This window comes from Trichechus manatus, unplaced genomic scaffold (genome assembly GCF_000243295.1).
Source record: "Trichechus manatus latirostris isolate Lorelei unplaced genomic scaffold, TriManLat1.0 scaffold00029, whole genome shotgun sequence".
In the NCBI taxonomy this organism is placed as follows: Eukaryota; Metazoa; Chordata; class Mammalia; order Sirenia; family Trichechidae; genus Trichechus; species Trichechus manatus.
Genome location: NW_004443965.1, coordinates 1,946,486 through 1,968,565, shown reverse-complemented (window position 1 = coordinate 1,968,565; position 22,080 = coordinate 1,946,486). Strand labels below are relative to the sequence as shown.

Sequence of the window (22,080 nt, the reverse complement as noted above, 5' to 3'; positions counted from 1 at the left end):
CATTACAAGGCTTCAACCAACCCTACATAGAGCTCTGAGGATGGGATTTAGAGTTGCTTCAACTTGGGGTGAGAGGGCCTAGTTATCTATTGCTGCATAACAAATCACTGTAAAACCTAGCAGTTTAAAACAACATTTATTATCTCATAGTTCCTGTGGGTTAGGAATACAGGGCAGCTTAGCTGGACACCTCTAGCTCAGGATCTCTCACAGGCTGCAATCAAGGTGCTGGTCAGGGCAGCAGTCACTTCAGGCTCAACTGGGACGATCCACTTCCAAACCCATTCACGTGGTTGTTGCCAAGCTTCAGAATATCCTCTTCCAGGCTCACTCATGTGGCTGTTAGCCTGCCTCAGGCCCTGCTGACTGTTAGCCGGAGATACCAGTTTCTTTCCACATGAATGTCTCCAGATGAGTCTACAGAACACGGCAGTTGGCTTCCCTCAGAGCAAGCAAGCAAAGAAATGAGAGTGCTCAAGACAGAGACCACAGTCTTTTGTAACCTAATCTTAGAGGGGACATCCCATCACTTTCATTCTGTTTGTCAGAAGCAAGTGCCCAGCCTGTACTCAAGGGGAGGAGATTACACAAAAGAATGAATACCGGAGGTGGGGTCTTTGGCGGCCATCTTAGAGGCTGCCTGCCAACCCCATAGTAACCAGTCACTGGATGCAGTCTGCCCCAAGAAGGGGACATGACCTTGGATGAAGCAGCTCTCTTCAGCTGAGACAATTCCCAAAGAGGGCATACAGCTGAGGACTGTGGGCTCTCACCATTCCAGCAATGATAGCCCACAGTCCTCAGCTGTAGGCATAAACCCTTCAGTCCTGAAGGGGGATCTGGGTGGTGTTGAACAGCATCTACTTCAATATGTGTAACTCTTAGTTAACCAGAATATTTAATAAACCAGAATTTCCTAATCTTATTATCTAAAATGGGCATTATATAATATTTCCTTATCTGTTTCTAAAGGAGGCTTTATATTGTACCATGTATCAGAATCTTTCTCTTTTTGATATAGAAGTTTAGTTCAGATTTTTCAGCAAGCTCCATAAGACAAAATACTTTTTCAGCTTCTTGTTAATGAACACTTTAAATGATTTTTTTTTTTTTTTTTGTAGGCGAAGAAGAAGAACAAGTCCCCTCCTTTGTCACTTTTCTTTATCAAATAACCAGAGGAATTGCAGCAAGGAGTTATGGACTCAATGTGGCTAAACTAGCAGATGTTCCTGGAGAAATTTTAAAGACAGCAGCTCACAAATCAAAAGATCTTGAAGGATTAGTAAATATGAAAAGGTCAGAATGATTGTGCTTTGTTGTTTGGTTTATAATGAAATCTTCCAGTGGTCCCAGAAAGCGGGTTGTCTTGTAAATGAACATCAGATATACCTGTAAATGAATGTCAGATATATCTCAGCAAATGTTCTGAAACATCTAATTGTGATAAAATGAAAACAGTTCTTGGTAAAGCTCATGTGAATTCAATCCATCTTCCCTATTCAGATCTTTATCTGATAAATTGCTAAATTGGTTTTATACTCTAAAGAATTAATAAGTTAGTTTCTTAATGTGTGCCAACACATAGTTGCTTTGAACATTAAATTATACAAAAAGTTGTTGAAAGAAACCTCAGTATTTAGAACCTACAGAGTACTCATATGTGTGCGAAAGCTGGACAATGAATAAGGAAGACTGAAGAAGAATTGATGCCTTTTAATTGTGATATTGGCGAAGAATATTGAATATACCATGGACTGCTAAAAGAATGAACAGATCTGTCTTGGACGAAGTACAACCAGAATGCTCCTTAGAGGCAAGGATGGTGAGACTATGTCTCACATACTTTGGACATGTTATCGGGAGGGATCAGTCCCTGGAGAAGGATATCATGCATGGTAAAGTAGAGGGCCAGTGAAATAGAGGATGACTCTCAACAAGATGGACTGACGCAGTGGCTGCAACAGTGGGCTCAAATAACAACGATTGTGAAGATGGCACAGGACCGGGCAGTGTTTTGTTCTGTTGTACATAGGGTCACTATGAGTCGGAACCGACTCAACGGCACCTAACAACAGCAACAGTACTTTTAGTCATATATTACATCCAGATATGCAATGACTGCATTCAGAAATGAAGAATTCTGTCAGGACATGAATGAAAATAATAATATTACATACCTTGTAATCATAGTATCTATATGTCACTTATTTTGTTGATTGGGACAATTTTTCATTCTAAACTGGATTCTCTTTGTCACCTGGAATGTTTATGTGAATGCTTTCCACCTTTAACTCTTGACATCCAGTCAGTATGTAGTTGGTATATAAGCTAATTCTAATATACACCTGAGATATACTTCAGAAGAATGATATTCCTAGGAAAATAACATGTTAATAATAAATTACAGCCTTTTGTTTCCCAAATGTAAAATTATATTACAAACTATATCTTACCTCTGCACAGTCCTTCATGATCTGGAGAATCTGACCTGCCTGGGGCAGGACGTTACTGCCCTGGTTATAACCATGTAATAATGAGTGAACAGATTGTTGATCAGATGGAAAATCTTGACACCAGTGGTCCCTGGCTTATACTAACAATTTTATTTAGTTCTAGAAATTATGACCGAAAACCTGTTGCTGCTGAGTCAATTCTGACTCATAGCGACCCTGTAGGACAGAGTAGAACTGCCCCGTAGGGTTTCCTAGGCTGTAATCTTTATGGAAGCAGATCGCCAGGCCTAGTCTCCTACAGAGCGACTGGTGGATTTGGAGCGACTGGTGAATTTGAACCACTGACCTTTGGGTTAGCAGCTGAGTGCTTAGCTGTTGTGCCAACGTGGCTCGAAACAAACAAACTTACTCCTCTGCAAAGTCCAAAGACAGATTTTAATCCACTTTTGTTGTTGTCTTATTATTATTTTCTCTTTTTTCCCTGAAGAAACTAGAATAAAACCTTACTACAAAGGATATATATGCAAGATGGCAATAAAATATAATAGTTTATACTTGTTGCTGTTACACAGCCTATAAAGCAACAGCAATAATATTCAGATTACTTATAAATATTTTAACTCCTCCAATTACTATTGACATTTTGAAATTATAGTTATCTTAAAAGACAGGAGAATTGTTGAAATCGGTTATATTGAGATCAAATATGATAATTTACCACAACACTGTTGTTTTAACCTTTCACTAAAAGTGCGACTCCCATCAGTTCCGTTGACCAGATCAAAGAAACCAAATCAGATCTTGTGCCTTCTGTTCTAATAGCCAACATTTATTGAATGCTTACTCTGTGCCTTAACAGACCTAAGCAACCATTTGCAGCAGCCCAGACAATGTGCCTATTACTGTTATAATTGCTTTCCAAACGCTAACTCACTTGATCCTTAGGACAGTCTTGTAAAGTTGGGACTATTATTAATTCCATGTTATAGTTGGAGAACATGAGGCCAAGCAAGGGTAGGAAACTGACCCGGGGTCACACAGCTTGTTAATTGGCAGAGCAGTAATTGAAACTGAGATACTTGGGCTCCAGACCCTGAATACTTAACGGGATTGCTCCTCTGAAGAAAAAAGAAGGTTTGTGTTATACTGGTATTTTACTCTTTCACTAACTGGCTTTTTCGATTATATCAGTTTTTTTTCCATCCTGCCAGCACTCAGCAGGAGCTTTTGTCTTCGCATGCACAGACAGCCTCTGTATGAGTTAGAGGGGGAAGAACCAGTGTTCTCCCTGCTGGAGACAGCAGTCGTGGTGGCCAGCAACTTTGGCCCGTTGCATCTAGCAGCAGGTACTGCAAACTCCATTCACTAGAAGGGTGACGCTGATGGAGCGTCCTGACAACAGTGTCCTCTCTGATATTCTAATGTCATAAGCATTTTCATAGCTTTCAGTGAGATGTATTGTCACCCAGCAATTTCATTTATAAAGTAAGTAGTATTTTATTGTCTCTCCAGGAAAAGGCTAAAACATTTTGCAAAGTTATGGACAATAAATGATCCCAAAGACCTCCAAAAGTGGACAGACGAGTTTGCGGTAGAAGAAATTACAGACTTCTCTTCCTGATTAAAATGAAGACTACGTGTTTGAACAAAAAGATGGAAAATTAAAAACACCACCTGCACAAAACAACTCTCCAGGAACAACCCATCTTCGTGTAACATGTGAGCACCACAAAATTATGACCATTGGGATATCCCTGTCGGAATATTGCCATTGGAAACTGGGAGGCCTTTTATGTAGAAAGCCTTTTTCAGGTTCCTGTCTTCTGACTTTTAAAGGCATAAACTCTTTAGAATGTTAAGACATCTGCTGTGTAATTAGAAAATTGAATGGACAGAAAAGTTCATATAAAATCAAAACCCCTAAGTAAAGCCCAAAGTGACATAATACAATTCATGAACTTTTAGAGAGTGATATAAAATATTTAATTTGTATTATTTGTTTCAGTTCAGATAATTTGCAACTGGGTGATATGTTTGGCAAGAAACTACCCTTTCATTTTAACTAAAATAATTGTATAAAACCACCAGTTTATTCACCATGAACATAAGAATTTTGGATAAGAAATAGAATTATCAAGCTTTTAGAAACTAGAGCACAGAAGGAATAAGGCCATATGAAATTTGAAAGCTAAATATTGTCACAGTTTTAAGCAGTTTAAAATTGTTGGATGAAATTATTTGTCATTCATTCAGTTAATAAACAGTTAATGTTGTTGTTGTTGGGTTCTGTCAAGTCAATTCTGACTCATAGCGACCCCATGTGACAGAGTAGAACTACCCCGTAGGGTATTTTAGGCTAAAATATTTACTAAAGCAGATCACCTGCCAGATCTCTCTCCCACGAAGCCACTGTGTGGGTTCAAAAGTCCAATCTTTCATTTAGCAGCTGAGCATTTAACCCTTTGTACCACCAAACCAAAACCCATTGCCGCCAAGTTGATTCCGACTCTAGTGACCCTATAGGACAGAGTAGAACTGCCCCATAGGGTTTCCAAGGAGCAGCTGGTGAATTCCAAACTGCCAATCTTTTGGTTAGCAGCTGAACACTTAACCACTGTGCCACCAGAGTCAGTACAGTCTCACTAGTTGGTGATGAGTGGTTGGTTACTACACTTTTGAGTCACTCACTTTAGTCCTCTGATTCCCACCATTTTTGGAGTTAAGGTATGATGTACTTTGATTGATTTCACCACTGTTCCAGAAATATTAAGGTATGGTGAAATTCTCAAAAATTTCTCAAAATAGACTTAGTTGGAATATACTCTTTAAATTTTAAAAGAAAAATAAAATGGTATGATTGTGTTTTATGTTCTTTCTAACAAAATTTCAAAGGTAATCCCACTCCTCGGTATATAGCCTAGAGATCTAATAAAAGAGACACAGACAGACATGTGCACACCTATATTCATTGCAGCGTTATTCACAATAGCAAAAAAAGATGGAAACAACCTAAAGGCCCGTCAGTGGATGAGTGGATAAACAAAATGTGGTACATATGTATAATGGAATGCTGCGCAGCCATAATGAATAATGATGAGCCCTCAAAACATAACGTCAGTGAATCTGGAGGACAATATGCTGAGTGAAATAAGTCGGTCACAAAAGGACAGATATTATGTGATCGCACTTTTATACAGAAACCAATGCTCACACTTGAGATAGTAGACACTTGTTATTTTTGGTGATAGAAAAAGTAGCATCAAATGTGAGTGAAGTGCACACAGCTTGACCATGGTAAATGATGTCACTGAGAAGCGACACAAGAGAAAAGGAATTTTTTGGTAAAGGATATGACAAATACAATTTTGCAACAACAACCACCAAAAAATATGTCTGTGGTTACACAAGTATGTATATAGGCATATATGTGTATGGGTATGAATATATGGGTACGTATGTATGCACAGATGTATCTATAGGCATATATACATACAGGTATGTGTGTACTTGCATGTATATCCATATATATAATAAACCACTTAGGGGCCACAGTTATGGATACTTCTTAGACATAGCCAGATACCTCACAGGATTGGTTTTCTGAGTTTGAAGGCTTAGGATCATAGTCTCATGGGACAACTCGGTCACTTGGCATAATATAGTTCATAAAGTTTATGTTCTACATCCTAGTGAGGTGAGTAGTGTCTGGGGTCTTAAAAGCTTGAGAGTGGCCATCTAACATGCGTCTTTTGGTCTCTACTTATCTGGAACAAAAGAGAAAGAAGGAAACCAAAAACTCAGAGAAGAAAGTAGTCTACAGGACTAATAGTCTACAGGAACCACGACCTTATCTATCCTGAGACCAGAAGAACTAGATAGTGCCTGGCTACCACTACCAACCATTCTGATCAGGGCCATATAGATGGATCCTGATAGAATGGGAGAAAAATGTAGAACAGAATTCAAATTCTTAAAAATTCCAGACTTACTGGTCCGGTTGAGACTAGAGGACTACCAAAGACTGTCGCCTTGAGATACTCTTTAAACCTTGAACCAAAACTATCCCTTGAGGTAACCTTTAGCTAAATAACAGATTGGCTCATAAAATTAAGAATATCAACTGTGAGTAATGAGCTCCTTTAAAAAATCAACTATATGAGACCAAATGGTCAAAAATTACTCTAAAGCAAAGATGAGAAGGTAAGGGGGCAGGGAAACTAGAGTACTGGAAATGATATAACCAGAATGTAATGAATAAGAATGATGACACATTGTGAAAAATGTAACCAATATCACTGAATAATTTGTGTAGAAACTGTTGAATGGGAACCTAATTTGCTGTGTAAACTATCACCTTAAACACAATAAAGTATTATTAAAAAAAAAATTTTTTCAGAAGTACTGCTATAACCTACTGGGAGGCCAGCGAGGAAAGGCAATGAGTCCAGGAATGGCACACCCATGCCTGGAGAGCTGCAGGGACCAGCAGTCAATGGCAGTGTCTCAGTGGACATTCAGGGCCATCTCTGGCTTGGTCCAGAGCAGCATCGACATCCAGGAAGGTGTGGATTCCAGGAGCAGTGTGTCCGGGCTGTGATGTAGTCAGCATTTGGCCAACTACAGTGTGAAGTTTTACAGGGTAGATTCTCCAACATGAAGCAGGAGGCCGGCCAGCCAGCCGGCCGGCCGGCTTGGGCGAGGGCAGCCCACTCCAAGTTGGGGAGAAGACCAGGCTGCATTTCTAAGTGAGGCTCATTCCCAGCCAGTTTCCTGGGATGTTGAAAGAAAAGCAGGCAGAATCCTAGTCACAAAGACTGGGCAAATGCAGTGGAGATGGACAGGAAAACTGCAGCTTGATGAGGTACATACTCCAAATACGAAACTTAGGGCTGAATTCTAGTGCTAGATATAACCCTCATAGGTGAGTATAGGGCTGCTAGTGTATCACCAGGGCTCTCCGATTCACTGTGGATGGGCCTGAGCTTGGAGGTTAAATGTCTTGGATACTGCACCCGGAAGCTAGGGAAGACAGGGCTGACTGATGGCCATTGTCAAGGAAATAACTTTGAAATATGACACATTTCTTTAAGTGACTTGTCTCTTTTTATTCACAAAGTTCCAAATTAAGAGTTAGTGATTCTGCATTAACAACCACCAATTTCCTCAAATACCTTCTAAATATAGACCATTCAGTTTAATAAATCCAACCTTGAATAAAAACCAAAACACCTTTGAACGAGTTTCAACTTCAGCTTCCCTGATCCTTCATCTCTCATTGATGTGGACTATTCTACACTGGCTTTTAAATGTCTTCGAACATAATAGTGTAATATTATAAGAGTACTTAAAAATCATAGGACCATAATTTATTTTAAAAAGAGAAAAAATTAAATTTTATAATTTAAGAAAAAATTTAAAAGGAAACAAAAAATATAAGAACCTAAGCAATTCGGGTTCGTCTATCCCAGTGGTTCTTTAATGTTTAGTATTAGAATCATGATTCCCAGGCACCACCTAAACCAATTGAATTACAGTCTTCAGGAATGAGACCTAAGCATAAAATTTTCTAACAGTTTTATTGAAGTATAGTTCATTTACCATACAATTCACCCATTTAAAGTATACATTCAGTTGTTTTTAGTATGTTCACAGAGTTGTACAGCTATCACCATAATCAATTTTAGAACATTTTTCATCCCTTTGAAATATTGCCATTGGAGACAGAGAAGTCTTTTGTGTAGAAAGCTTTCTTGAGGTTCCTATCTTCCTAACTTTTAAAAGCATAAACTCTTTTGAAGCCAAAAGTGAACTTTTAAAGAGTGATACAAAAATTTAATCCATATTTTTATTTCATTTCAGACAATTTGACACTGGGTAAAATGTCTGGCAGGAATCTACCTTTTCATATTTAACTAAAATAATTGTATAAAGCCACCAGTTTATCACCACGAACATAAGAGTATTTGATAAGAAACAGAATTATGAAGCTTTTAGAAACTAGAGCACAGAAGGAATAAAGTCATTAAATTTGAAAAATTAAATATTGTCACAGCTGAAAGGTTGGTGGTTTGAACCCACCTAGAGTCTCCTCAGAAGACAGGCCTGCTGATCTGCTTCTGAAAGGTCACAGCCTTGAAATCTCTATGGAGCACAGTTCTACTCTGACACACATGGGGTTACCATGAGTTGGAATCCACTTGAAGACGCCTAACAACAACCACCTACTAGCAGTCACTTCTTATTCCTCCCGAAAGCCCCCAGCCCTAGGTAATCACTTATCTAGTTTCTGTCTCTATAGATTTGCCTATTCTGGACATTTTGTGGAGCCCTGATGGCACAGTGGTTAAGAGCTCAGCTGCTAACCAAAAAGGTCATTAGTTGGAATCCACTAGCAGCTCCTTGGAAACCCTATGGAGCAGTTCTACTCTGTCCTGTAAAGTCACTATGAGTCGGAATTGACTCAATGGCAATGGGTTTTTTTGTTTGTTTTGGTTTAAACATTTCATATGAATGGAACCATGCAAAATAGAGTCTTTTGTGTCTGGCTTTTTTCACTTAGCATAATATTTTCAAGGTTCACCCATGTTGTAGCATGTATCAGGATTTTATTCCTTTTTATTGCTGAAAAAAGATTGTATGTATAGACCACATACAATATGGTATGTACCAAATACTATTATATGTATATACTACATTTTTTTTAATTCATTCGTCAGCTGATGGACATTTGGTTTGTTTCCACTTTTTGGCTATTATGAATAATACTGCTTTGAACATTCATGTACAAGTTTTTGTGTGGCAAGGCATCGTATTTTTTAAGCTCCCTAAGTAATTCTGCTGAGCAGTCAGTTTGTGAACCATTGGTCTCAGTGATTACAAAGGACTAAACAATATTTTTCATTGAGTTGACAATCATGTGGTCCATCTGTCCTCTGATTTATCTGTTACTGAGCATAGAGTATGGCATACTATACCAAAAAAAAGCCTGTTGCCATCAAGTCAATTCTGACTCATAGTGACCCTACAGGACAGAGTAGAACTGTCCCATAGCATTTCCGGGGAGCAGCTGGTGGATTCGAATTGCTGACCTTTTGATTAGCAGCTGTAGCTCTTAACCACTGCGTCACCAGGGCTCCATATGGCATATTATAGACCCTCAATAAATATTTGTTGAAATAGAAAAAGAAAAACCAAACCTATTTGGGTGAGAACCCAATAAAAGATGCTTCTTTTCATAATCAAGTCACCATTTTACTGAGGTTCGAGACCCATACAGAAGTCTACTGTATCTTAAAACATGAAAAAAAAAAATTTCTTCTGACAATTTGTCCAAGTGTGAGCGGTGGTGATTGTAGTGGTAATGAGGTTGGTGAAACAGTGCCCACTGCATGAATTCCAGAGTATAGACTAAATTGGATTCACTGTGGTCTACAAATTACTGTTGACCTTTACTAAGTTCCGAGATCAATATTAATTACTGCTGTGCCATGTAATTATAAAAGTTCTGTTTGATGATCTACACCAAGTATATGGGTGGAGAGAGAAAAGAAAATTAACACTGTCTGTGATTTCTAACCTTGTAATTATGCTTGATTCCTCTTTGGAACATAGTAGTTAGTATATATGATTATTGTTATGTTTATTAATGTCCAGAGAAGTATTACCATTAGGAAGATACCTAACAGTTCTACACCTGTGTTCCTGACATATTTATTAACAGCCTCTTTTACTCAAGTATCCTGCTTTGAATAATAAATTATACGATTACCCCAATTATGGGTGTGTTTCATGGGCACAATGGGCACAATGACTGACTTGATAGATTTTGAATGTCATCTTTAAAAAAATCCATTTTTGTCTTACTCGTTTCATAAACTGATTTTTATCCTAGAGACCTGCCAATTGTTTTTGTCTCTTCTTAATAAATGCTTTGTATTGTGGTGTTCAGGAACTCCATGTCTCTGCTAAATGGCGTGTTAGAGCTTTATTACCTAGTCTGGTTTTGAAACTAAATGGCCCAAAGATAACTTGTCATCCGCCTTGTTTCCAGGAAATCATGGGGAAGAATATGCACCTACGTGACATCGTGAGAAGCATAGCAGGGCTGTCTTCTTGCAGGAAAAATTACTGAGCTCAGGAAGAAGAATCCTTTTTTCTAATTTAGTCCTGAGCTCGAATCCTCCCTTCATTGCCTTTAACTATAGCCTCTTTTCTTTTTTAAAAAAAAAAAATTCAGAACAGTCTTTTATTTTGACATCAGAAATTATTGTGTGCTATTTTAATCTCCTTTTCAGCCTCAAGCCACCTTTTTATGTCAAATCTCACTTCCATGAGCTTCCTCATTTGATGTAAACTGCCCTCTTAGAATCATCAAAGCAGTGTTCTAAAATTAGATTCCTAGGCTCCACCCTAGTTCTACTGAACCTGAATCTCTGAAGTTGGGACCCAGGAATATCAGTCAGTGTTAATTTCTCCCTCCAGCTCTTCTCTGCTGTTTCTCCCACTTCTCTTTCTCATATTTCCCTACATGGTGATCTTGTCTCCAAAGGAACTTGCTAAAAATCATATTCTTTGGTTTTACCCTTTTAAGATTCTGATCCGGATCTGGCGTGGAGCCCAGGAAACTTTCATTTTCTGAGTATCCTAAATGATCCCAATGCAGAGACTTAAAGAATCATGTTTGAGAAGCATGGCAGTAATGCCTTCAAATTCTCATTCATCAGAAGCCACTTCTGCATGTAACCATGGGCTGTTAATTTCTCCAAGCTCTTTAGGTTTAATAGAATACCAGGCAGAAACAGACATTAAAAGTTGCATTTTTGTGTTGAGATTTAAAGGCGTGTCTATAAAAAGCAAGCATTTTGCTTCAAATTGTTCACAAACTCTCTGCTGTATATGCTAAATAATATTTAAACTAGTGTATTGCGTTGTCGGGAAAGGAGATAATAAAAATATTCCCAAGCACTAATTCTGCTTCATGACCTTGAGCCACTACAGTTTTTTAGCAATCAATAGCTTTGCTCTCAGTACGCAATCTTGGTTTCTAAAATGTTCTTTCACTGGAGAAACAAAAACATCATGAACTTAATCAGAAAAGAGTTGTTAACTCATACTTTATAAGCAACAAACAGGTCCCTGTGCAAGCGAGTACTGGTCACCACTGGTTTAGCTTATGCCTGCAGTATTAGCAGCTTCCAAAACAATCCCTGCGATATTAGACAGAAACCATGGAGTGAGGTTTGGGGGGGAAAAAAACCCATTAAGTTTAGTGTTCTCTGGAAGAAAGAAAATGCAATTCCTTATTTATAGGAAAGACACTAGTTGAAAATAGTAACTTTTCTACAGATGTGAGTACCAGAGACTTCAGGGCATCTAAGTTAAATGTAAAAATACATTTACAAGTGGCAAGTGCATGTAGGTAGTCAATTATAAGATACCCAGTTATATTCAGGCAGTTGAGCTACATGCCTCACAACTGAAAGATGAAATGTTACATAAATGCCCAGCCATAGCTAAGCGCTTAAAACTAAAACGATTGCTTCAGAATTGCAATTTGTCATAAAAGCATCGATCTGTGTTTAAATGAATAATTGCAAACTTAGCTAATTGTGATAAATTCTTTGAAGTTGCAAAGAACAGAAAGACACTAAAGGATACTTTGAAAGTAAGGAAAACAGAAACAGTGGCCCAACCAGAGCTTATGGAAGAAAAGGAATTGCAACCAATTTCAGAAATACAGCTACTTCTATTTCTGTTATTTTGTCACTACTTCATCAGCAGCAGACTTCCGTTTCTCCAGACTTGGCAGTCACTCCACTATTATGGTGAATCAGCTTCTCTCTGCCTTTGTTTCTGCTACTACTGACTTCCTGCCCTGTTTTCTGTCTGCTCCTTGGCCTCTGTTTTCCCGTGGCTTATACTCGCCGCCTTCTCTCTAAGTGTCTCAGTTTCTGCCCCTACTAACCAATTTCTCATTCCCTCTCACCTTCAACTTTTCTAGGAAGGCGGACTTGATTGGCTCAGGTAATCGGTTTTGTTCTATTGGGCAGTGTTTATCTTGGGCCACCTCATGAGCAGCTGGGAGCCTGGAGAGTAGCAAGCCTTAGGTCAGGCAGGTACTTTGTCCAATCAGCTCTGTCCAGAATGGCAGCATCACTTTAGTCAGAAGGAACTATGCGCTTGGCCGCCATTCTGAGCACCAGTACACATGATTAACCTGGTTTCCTCAAAGTGCCAGAGACCGGTGTGATTTGTGAATACACTAGAGAACCAGCCTCTTAGAAGCAAAGAACCTCACCAGTGTAGTTGGAAGGGTGGATATTTCCGAATTATTAAAATACCTGAATTATAGAACACTGTACAGCAATTTATTTATAGGTTTACTAGCATTTTAAAATTGAAAAGGAGATTAAATCAGAGTAAAGATAAAAGTTTTTGGTCAGCATGGAGAAGTGTGAGAAATATTTTTCCCATTTCCATAATATAAACTGAATGAAATGTTAGTGTTTCCATGTACAATTAAGGTTTTTAAATGATGAGTTCAGAGTTAAGGTCAAAATGGATGTAGAATGATACGGAAAAACTTTCTACAATTCTGGGAAAATGGAATAAGACTAGATACTATTGGGAATAAATATGCTAACGATAATAGTGGAGGCTTACGTGTTTATAGAATTTAAGATTAAATCCCTGTTGAGTGGTCACTGGAAGAAGTTGTGATGACACACAAATAGGAGAGAGAAAAAGAACTCTTTTCCTAGCAAATAAAAGTTCCCTTAAATCCCACAACCTTAGTAGGCAGGCCAAAGTTAGATTTGGAGACAGATATAAGGAAAATATTACAATGGGTGGAGTACTTTTTTATTCTTAGCTGAGCTCTAAATTCCCTTATTAAAAGGTAGACGGGTGAGCTGATCTAGAAGTCTTGACATTTACACTTTATATCTTGGCTATGTTACAGGTATTGAACAGGTTGTCTCTGAACTTTTGCCTAGATATCTAGATGGAAGAATGTGTCCCTGTCACAGGAAGGAAAGCACGTGCTGGTGTTTCTATTCCCCTAAAGTGAGAGTCCCTGGGTGGCTAAAATGGTTAAGTGCTCAGCTACTAACTAAAAGGTTGGCAGTTTGAGTCCACCCAGAGGTTCCTTGGAAGAAAATCCTGGTGATCTACGTTCGAACATCACAGCCATTGAAAACTCTGTAGAGCACAGTTCTACTCTGAAACACATGGGGTCGCCATGAGTTGGAAACAACTTATCAGTAATTGGCTTAAAGTAAAAGAGAGGTAAGGAGGTCGAATCAGCTGTAAACTACCACATTTATTGAATCAAGATTTCTTTGCTTATGGCCTTATGAACTGGTGAGATTAAAATGTATCTAGGGTTATGCAGACGACAACCTCGTTACTGATAGTTAAGAGGACTTGAAGCACTTACTGATGAAGATCAAAGACTACAGCCTTCAACATAAAACAAAAATCCTCACAACTGGACCAATAAGCAGCATCATGATAAACGGAGAAAAGATTCAAGTCGTCAAGGATTTCATTTTACTTGGGTTCACAGTCAACACCCATGGAAGCAGCAGTCAAGAAATCAAACAACGCATTGCATTGGGCAAGTCTGCTGCAAAAGATCTCTTTAAAGTGTTAAAAAGCAAAGATGTCAGTTTGAGGACTAAAGTGTGCCAGACCCAAGCCATAGTGTTTTCAGTCGCCTCATATGCATGCGAAAGCTGGACAATGACTAAGGAAGACCAAAGAAGAGTTGATGCCTTGGAATCATGGTGTTGGCAAAGCATACTGAATACACCATGGACTGCCAAAAGGACGAACAGATCTGTCCTGGAAAAGTACAGCTAGAACGCTCCTTAAAAGCGAGGATGACAAGACTTCGTCTCACATACTTTGGACATGTTATCAGGAGGGACTAGTCCCTGAAAAACGATATCATACTTGGTAAATTGGAGGATCAGAGAAAAAGAGGAAGACCTTCAACGAGATGTATTGACACTGGCTGCAACAATGGGCTCAAGCATAACAATGATCATCAGCATGGCGCAGTACCGGGCAGTGTTTCATTTTGTTGTACACAGGGTTTCTATGAGTTGGAATCGACTCAGTGACACCTCACAACAACAACAACAGCAATCTTATGTGTCCATTTTTTTTCTGTACTTCCTCATGCTTTTCCCCCCTTCTTTCTTAGTGAGTAATTCATAACTTCCTATCAAATTTCTTTTGCACCTGCCTGTACTCATCACTCTCTCATGTACCACCTACCACTCCTCTGCCTTTTCTTATTGTCCCAAATCTGTGATGTTTACTTCCCTAAAATACCTTTCACCCAGTGATTCTGGACTTGCTGGACAATTTATAGCTTTAGTGTAGAAAGAGAATCTTAGAGTTCAACCTCCGAATCTTGGTTGCCTCGGTATATACATATATTTATTTTAATCACTGTGTTTCATTTTACCAAGAGGCTCCAAAGGAGAACCAGAAAGACCATCATTTTCCCTGATTTCTAGTGTTCAGTTTAGTAGGAGTAAAGAAAAGGGTTCACCTAGCTCATGATCTCTCCTCAAAATGATATGCAGAGATAACACTAAGCAGCTTTTCGTTAGGCTCCAAGAACATTAATCTAATTATGACTCATTTGATCATTAAGTGCAACTACTCTGCATATAATGTGTATATAATTGAGGATTTATTGTTCAGTGCACCAAGTACTGGACAGAGAGAAGACCAGTTCTGGTTCTGGCTCTGCCACTTAGTATCTGTGATGATTAAGGTTGTGTGTCAACTTGGCAAGGCCATGGTTCTCAGTGGTTTGGCAGTTATGATGTAGTTTGGCAGCTATGTAATGATGTAATCACCTCCACAATGAGATCTGATATAATGTAATCACCTCCATAATGAGATCTCTATGAGCAACGAATCAGTTGAAAAGGGGTTTCCTTGGGGTGTGGCTTGCATCCAATATTTGTGGACTTCCTGGCAAAGCTTACTGGCTTTTGCTTGCTCTGGATCCTGCAGCTGGCTCTTCATCTGACTTCTGGTTCTTGGGACTAGAGCTAGCAGCTTACCTACTGATCTTGGGATTTGTCAGCCTCCACAGCCTGAGAGCCAGCGGCCTGCCATCTTACCTGCCGATCTTGGGTTCGCCAGCCCCTGCAGCTACATGAGTTAGGAGAAACCTCCAGCCCGACCCACGGACTTGGGACTTTCCAGCCTCTACAACCGTGTGAGCCATTTGCTTGATATAAATCTCTCTCTATATATGTATATAATCTTCACTGGTTTTGCTTCTCTAGAGAACCCAGCCTAAGACAGTATTTTTAAGGAAGTCCCATAGTATCTCTGGAACTTGATTTTGTCTTCTGTTAAAAAAAAAAAGAATAATAATAAATGCCTTGCCTATTTCAGGATTGTTTTAAGGGTCAAATTAAAAAATGAATGGAAAGGGCTTCATAAACTATAAAATTCCTTAAGCGTAGCCCAATACATTAAAAAATGATATGCTTTTAGTTTGGGTCTGACTGGTAATGATGACTTGATTAAATAGCCCAAGTAAGAAATTGCACAATGCTGGTATTGAAGTTATTATGAACATACTTAATATCATATATTTTCAGAAGGCTTAATTAAACCTAATTTTGAACAGTCTTTAAAATAATATTAATTCCCTCTTGCAGAATCAGGAGATTCTTAGGAAAATTGTTTCTAAAAGAAAAATCCTCAAGGATTTTTTCTGGGGCAAGGTCCAGGATACTTTTGTTGCTATAGAATAGGGTTGTGACAGCTCCTGGATCCCATTGAAAACAAATGAAGAGTAAATATGGATTTTCTTCATTGGGAAAAATCCTAAAATTTATAACTCCTCTCTCACTCTCCCCTCCCTTTGCCTTTGGTTTCCTGCAGAGAAAGAGAGAAACTTACCATTTTCTAAATTCTTGTAGTAATTTTAAACATTTTTTTAGTGATTACTATGTGCTAAGCACTGAGCTGAGTTCTGTATATATTTCTTATTTAACCTTTGAAACCCTCTGAGATATTATCTCCATTTTCCAGATAAGGAAATACAGGCTTAGAGAGAAGTAAGTAACTTGCCCAAGATCACACACAACTGAGCTCTAAGCACTGAGTAAATAATAGAGTCAGTATTCAAACCATTGCAGTTTAACTCCAGAGCCCTCACTCTTAACAACTATACTTGTTAAGAAGTAAATGTTAAGGCTATGAATTTCCCTCTAAATAAATTTTGGCTGCAATCCTCTAAGTTGTGATATTTTCATTGTGGTTAATTTCAAAACATGATACTATTGCAGTTTTGACTTCTTTGATTTAAAGTTGAGACAGTTGAAAATTTTTCAAGTCGTTAGGGTTGTTTTGGTCAACGTCTTAGTTGCAGACAACAGAAGCCACTCTTGCTAGTTAAATCATAAAGAGATTTATCATAGGGTCTACTTAGCTTGCAGAATTTCTGAGAAGGTTAGAGAACCAGGCCTGGGTGTTTATGGCAAGAAACAGTACAGCCAGGAGAAATTCCCAACCATACCACAGGACTGTGCCTGTGAGAAGCACACTGCTGCCACCTTTTCTTTGCTATTAACAAAGTTACTGACTAGATACAGGATGCTCCGCTATACTTGCTACAGAGAAACCAAAGTCCTTCAAAACTACAGCTGCCTGAGAAGCCATGTGGTCTTCACCGTACAACTTTCAATTCTTCCTCTCAAGTCTTACATAGATATATCTGCTTGGTAAATGGCAGTCCATACAGAAGGGAACTGGAGAGATGCAGACTTTGGTCTTCCAGCTCTTGTCGAGAGGAAGGAATTCTATAAACGAGTTGGAGAAGTGTTAATTGAGCCAATCTGCAGTATCTGCTACAGAAGTCGTTTTGTTGTTTCTGCTTGGCATCAGCACTTAACACATATATTTGTATTTATTTTTATGTTTAATGAATGTGATGCTTATCTCCAGGTTTTTTATACCAAAACTTTTCTATTTTTTAAATTTTTTTTTTTTTTTTGATGCATTGGCTTAGCTAGATTACATCTTCAACAATATTTTTTAGAAAGAATTCAAGGTTGCTGTATATCTTGAATTATTGTATATATGAGCATGGCTTTCTTTTGCACATACATATAAATGGAAGTTAGGCTTTTTAGGGTCCCTATGTTTCACTCAAGCACTGGAAACTTTGCTTCATTGCCTTTTTGCATCTAATGTTGCTGAGAAGCAATGTGTGGTCATTCTGATTTATTTTCCTTTGGAATGACATTTTTCCTCTCATAGATGTATGTAGGACCCTTTCTTTATCCTTGAAGTTCAATAATATAACCAGAATCCTTTTCAATAATGACCATTCTCTATTAATTTTTCCTAAAACATGTTGAGCCCTTTCATTCTGTATATTCTAGCCTTTCTTTTACACAGAAATTTTCTACTGCTATGTATTTAAGTATAGATTTGTTCTGCTCCATTGTTCTCTTCTCCTCTTTAAAAAACTCAGTTTCCAAATGTTGACTATTGTTTTAATTCTATATCTGTTAACTTTTTAATAATAGCTTTCATGTCTGTGTCCTGAGCTATTATACTGTTATCCTCCATCGCTATTCGCTTCTCTTTCCATTTGTTCTTTTTAGTTTCTAAGATGTTTTTCTTGTTGTGTGCTGTTGAGTCAAACTCCAACCCATAGTGATCCTACAGGATAGGGTAGAACTGCCTGTAATCTTTATGGAAGCAGATCACCAGATCTTTTCTCCAGCGGATCTGCTGGCGGGTTCAAACTGCTGACCTTTTGATTAGTAGCTGAGAAGTTGACCACTGTGCCACCAGGGCTCCTTAGTTGCTAAGACAGAATAGGGCATATTTTTCCTTAAAAATTTCTTACATTTTCAAGAGGAATTCTTCAAAGGTATATTCTACATTTATCTTTTTTTGTGTTCTAGCTCTTTTCTTAATTTAAAAAATTTTTTTTTGCCTAAGTTACATACAATTGTTTTTCTTATCTTTGAATGAGAGAAGTTCTATATAGACCTACTGTTTGCCCAGGATAGTAAAGGTAAATATTCATTCTCCTGCCTTTTACATTGTGTATTCATTTTATAATTGGGATAAACCCAAAACCAAACCCACTGCCATCGAGTCAATTCCAACTCACAGCAACCCTATAGGACAGAAGGACAGAGTAAAACTGCCGCATAGGGTTTCCAAGGCTGTAAATCTTTACTGAAGCAGACTGCCACATCTTTCTCCTGTGGAGCGGCTAGTGGGTTTGAACCACTGACATTTTGGTTAGCAGCTGAGCGCTTTAACCACTGTGTCACCAGGGATCCTCCTATAACTGGTATGCAGCCATTCAATTACTTTCAGGAGAGGTAGGTAGGGAGCAGTAAGGTTGGACAGCAGGAAGTCAGCTGACTCACTCCAGTTATGCCATCACCAAGCATATAATCACCAAATCTGTAGCATCTTCCATCATGGGAGCGTGTCTAGTTTGGTTTAAGTGGAGGGGGTAAACAACCCCAGGTTTCTCATGGCCCTCTACTTTGGAGGAATTATCCTGGTCAGAGTGCAGGTCAGTGTGAGGCCCTGCAGCTCACAGGCCTGTTGTTCAGAAGGTCCAATCTTCTTTATTTCTGCTCAGTCATCTTTGCTCTGCAGCTGTGGAGCTGGTTCTCTGCTCCTCATCTCCTGGCCTTCCTTCCTGGTTAGGAAGTCATATAAAGGGGAATAAAAATAGCATGGCTGACAAACATAACTGTGCATATTGTATGGTTCCATGTATGTCAACTACAAAAAGAAGCAAAACCAATCTATGCTGTTAGAAACCTCCGTTGGTAGAGTGCATGAGGGACTTCTGTGGTGATGATAATATTCTGTTGCCTGGTATGATGCTTGTTACATGGGTGTGTCCACTTTTGCATATTTGTATGTATATTATATTCCAAGAAAAGGTTGTTTTTTAAATGAAAGTATAAAAGGTTATCTTTCAAACCTGCTTCCCCTACAGACTGTATGTGAACATGGGTATTTACTGCTGTGTTTATTCATGCCCTAAGTAGGGCCACTATGAGTCAGAATCAACTCAACAGCAATGGGTATGGGAAGTTGTATTATGTAGCCCTGGTGGTGCAGTGTTTAAGAGCTTGGCTGCTAACCGAAAGGTCAGCAGTTCAAATTCACCAGCTACTCCTTGGAAACCCTGTGGGGCAGTTCTACTCTGTCCTATAGGGTTGCTATGAGTTAGAATTGACTCGATGGCAACAGGTTTGGTTTTTGGGTTTGGTTTAAGTTGTCTTATATCTAATGTAAGCATTGTTGAGGGGGCCCACCATAACCTTCCCCCTTTCTCCGTACATTTGCATTTTGCTTCAGATGAGACTAATGTAGGTCAAATCTCAGCATCCTCCAGTTTTTTTGGTCCTAGTTTCATTGTATTTGACAAATAGTCTTCAGAGTCTATTCAATGGAATAGTAGTTACCCTGATTTCATTATAGACATTTCCTTCTCACTGTTTGGCCCTGTTTGTTATTTCTGGGCTTCTGGGAGGGGAGTTATGCTGTCTATTTCCTTCTATGTGGAAGACTAATCCTTCCTCTTTTTAAAATTATGAATATTGGGCATACGTTTGACCATAAACCTAATCTTAGCTATCCTTCTTGGAATCGGCTCATTTAAAAAAATAAAAAGTTAATCACTATTCCTGCTCATGAATTCTTTAAGTATGTACCTAATTCACATTGTTTCTGAAGGCTGTAAGGTGTGTTCTGAAAAGGCCCTTGTTTGAGAATTCCTTGTTGATTCTCTACCTCTTTGTAGTTGCTAACTTTCCTTGGTGGAGTAGCACTTAGTGATGTTTCTTTGTTCAAAACACTCAGCTAATTTCTGTAGTCTTATGCATTTTAATGATTATTTAGCTTTGTACCCAAGCTCTGAGGTACACTTGTTGTGAAGGTTGTGATTTTATGAGTTAAAAATGAAGTAAGAGGTATAGCAGTGTCAGGGATTGAATTGCGTCCCCCAAAAATACCTGTCAACTTGGCTGGGTCATGATTCCCAGTATTGTATGATTGTGTAATCTGATGTGATTTCCTTATGTGTTGTAAACTCATCACTATGATGAGATTATATGTGATCTCCTTATGTGTTGTAAATTCTATCACTGTGATGAAGTTGACAAGGTTAGATAGTGTCTTAATGCAATCTCTTTTGAGATATAAAAGAGAAAAGTGAGCAGAGACACATGGGAACCTCATACCACGAAGAAAGCAATGCTGGGAGCAGAGACGTCCTTTGGACCTGAGGTACCTATGCTGAGATGCTCCCAGACCAAGGAAAGACTGATCCATCACAAGGACCTTTCTCCAGAGCTGACAGAGAGAGAAAGCCTTCTCCTGGAGCTGATATCCTGAATTTGGACTTGTAGCCTACTGGACTGTGAGAGAATAAACTTCTCTTTGTTAAAGCCATCCACTTGTGGTACTTCTGTTAGAGCAGCACTAGATGACTAAGACAAGCAGTTGCTGATGACCAGAAGCAAAGAAGAAAATTCAGTGGAGATCTTAGCTCTGTCGTAGGAGCTCACAGTCTGTATTGACCATAACTGATTTTTTGTGCTCAGTTATATTGATAACTATATCAACAGAATCTAATACTACTTATATCCACTGTATCTAATATTGCTTATAATATTAATGCCAACAGTAATAAGATAGATGATAAAGTATCTAATTACTCCCCTGCTTATTTTCCCAACTAATCTTGGTTTTGAGAAATTGTATCAAGCCTCTAAGAAGATAAAATACAAGCTCTCATTTCCAGTTAAGATGGAGTAAGCACACTCCACCCCGTCTTTCCCAATGTCTGTAACTAAAGACCCTGGAAAGAATACTTAAAGCAACTAGAAGTCTGAAAACAAAATAACAGCAGTGAGATTGGGAAGGGAAATAAAACTCAAAGTACCACTGATACAGTAGTGAGTTTCTTGGGTTATTTTCTTCCTCCCATATCTCCTGGCCTAGACTAAAGGGCAGAACTGCCCAAAGGGTGCCAGCAGAGTTAAGTCCTAAGAGAAACCTTCACTTGTCACAGATTCAGGAAGCCAGCCCCCTACAGGACGGATATACAAACCAAAAACCCATTGCCGTCAAGTCCATTCCGAATCACAGCGACCCTATAGGACAGAGTAGAACTGCCCCATAGGGTTTCCAAGGAGTGGCTGGTGGATTCAAACTGCCGACCTTTTGGTTAGCAGCTGAGTTCTTAACCACTTCACCACCAGGGCTCCCAGGATGGATATAGTTGGGGAAATTCTTTGGAATTTTTTTTTTTTTTTTCTCTCCCAAACCTGCCCCAAGTCAAACCCCAGTCCTGAAGCTTCGCTCCTCTGGTGACAGAGGTGGTAGCAGCAGCAGTGACAGTAGGTACATGGGCACTTAAAACCTGAGGGAAAAAATTCCTTGCTGACTATAGGAACTGATATCAGGGGCTCCTGTGGTTCAAAGAATGTGGGCTGAACGCCTTTTACATTTTTCTCTCTACACTTCATTCTGGAGTTAGTCTCAGTCATAAGAAGTGCACTACAGTATGGGGGTAGGGGGTAAAACCTTGGCGTTC

General features: G+C 38.8%; 1 protein-coding gene across 3 annotated transcripts in view; it reads left to right on the top strand.

Moving 5' to 3' along the window:
• The window catches only part of MSH3 (mutS homolog 3), a 202,069-nt gene extending 197,445 nt beyond the window's left edge, over window positions 1–4,624 (top strand). For all 3 annotated transcript variants that reach the window (XM_023729462.1, XM_023729461.1, XM_023729463.1), the window contains exons 23-24: window positions 1,122–1,296; window positions 3,966–4,624. In XM_023729462.1, the coding sequence (XP_023585230.1) occupies window positions 1,122–1,296; window positions 3,966–4,074 (284 nt within the window). In that variant the 3' untranslated portion in view covers window positions 4,075–4,624. The remainder of the gene's footprint in view (window positions 1–1,121; window positions 1,297–3,965) is intronic.
• The last annotated feature ends 17,456 nt before the right edge of the window (window positions 4,625–22,080 follow it).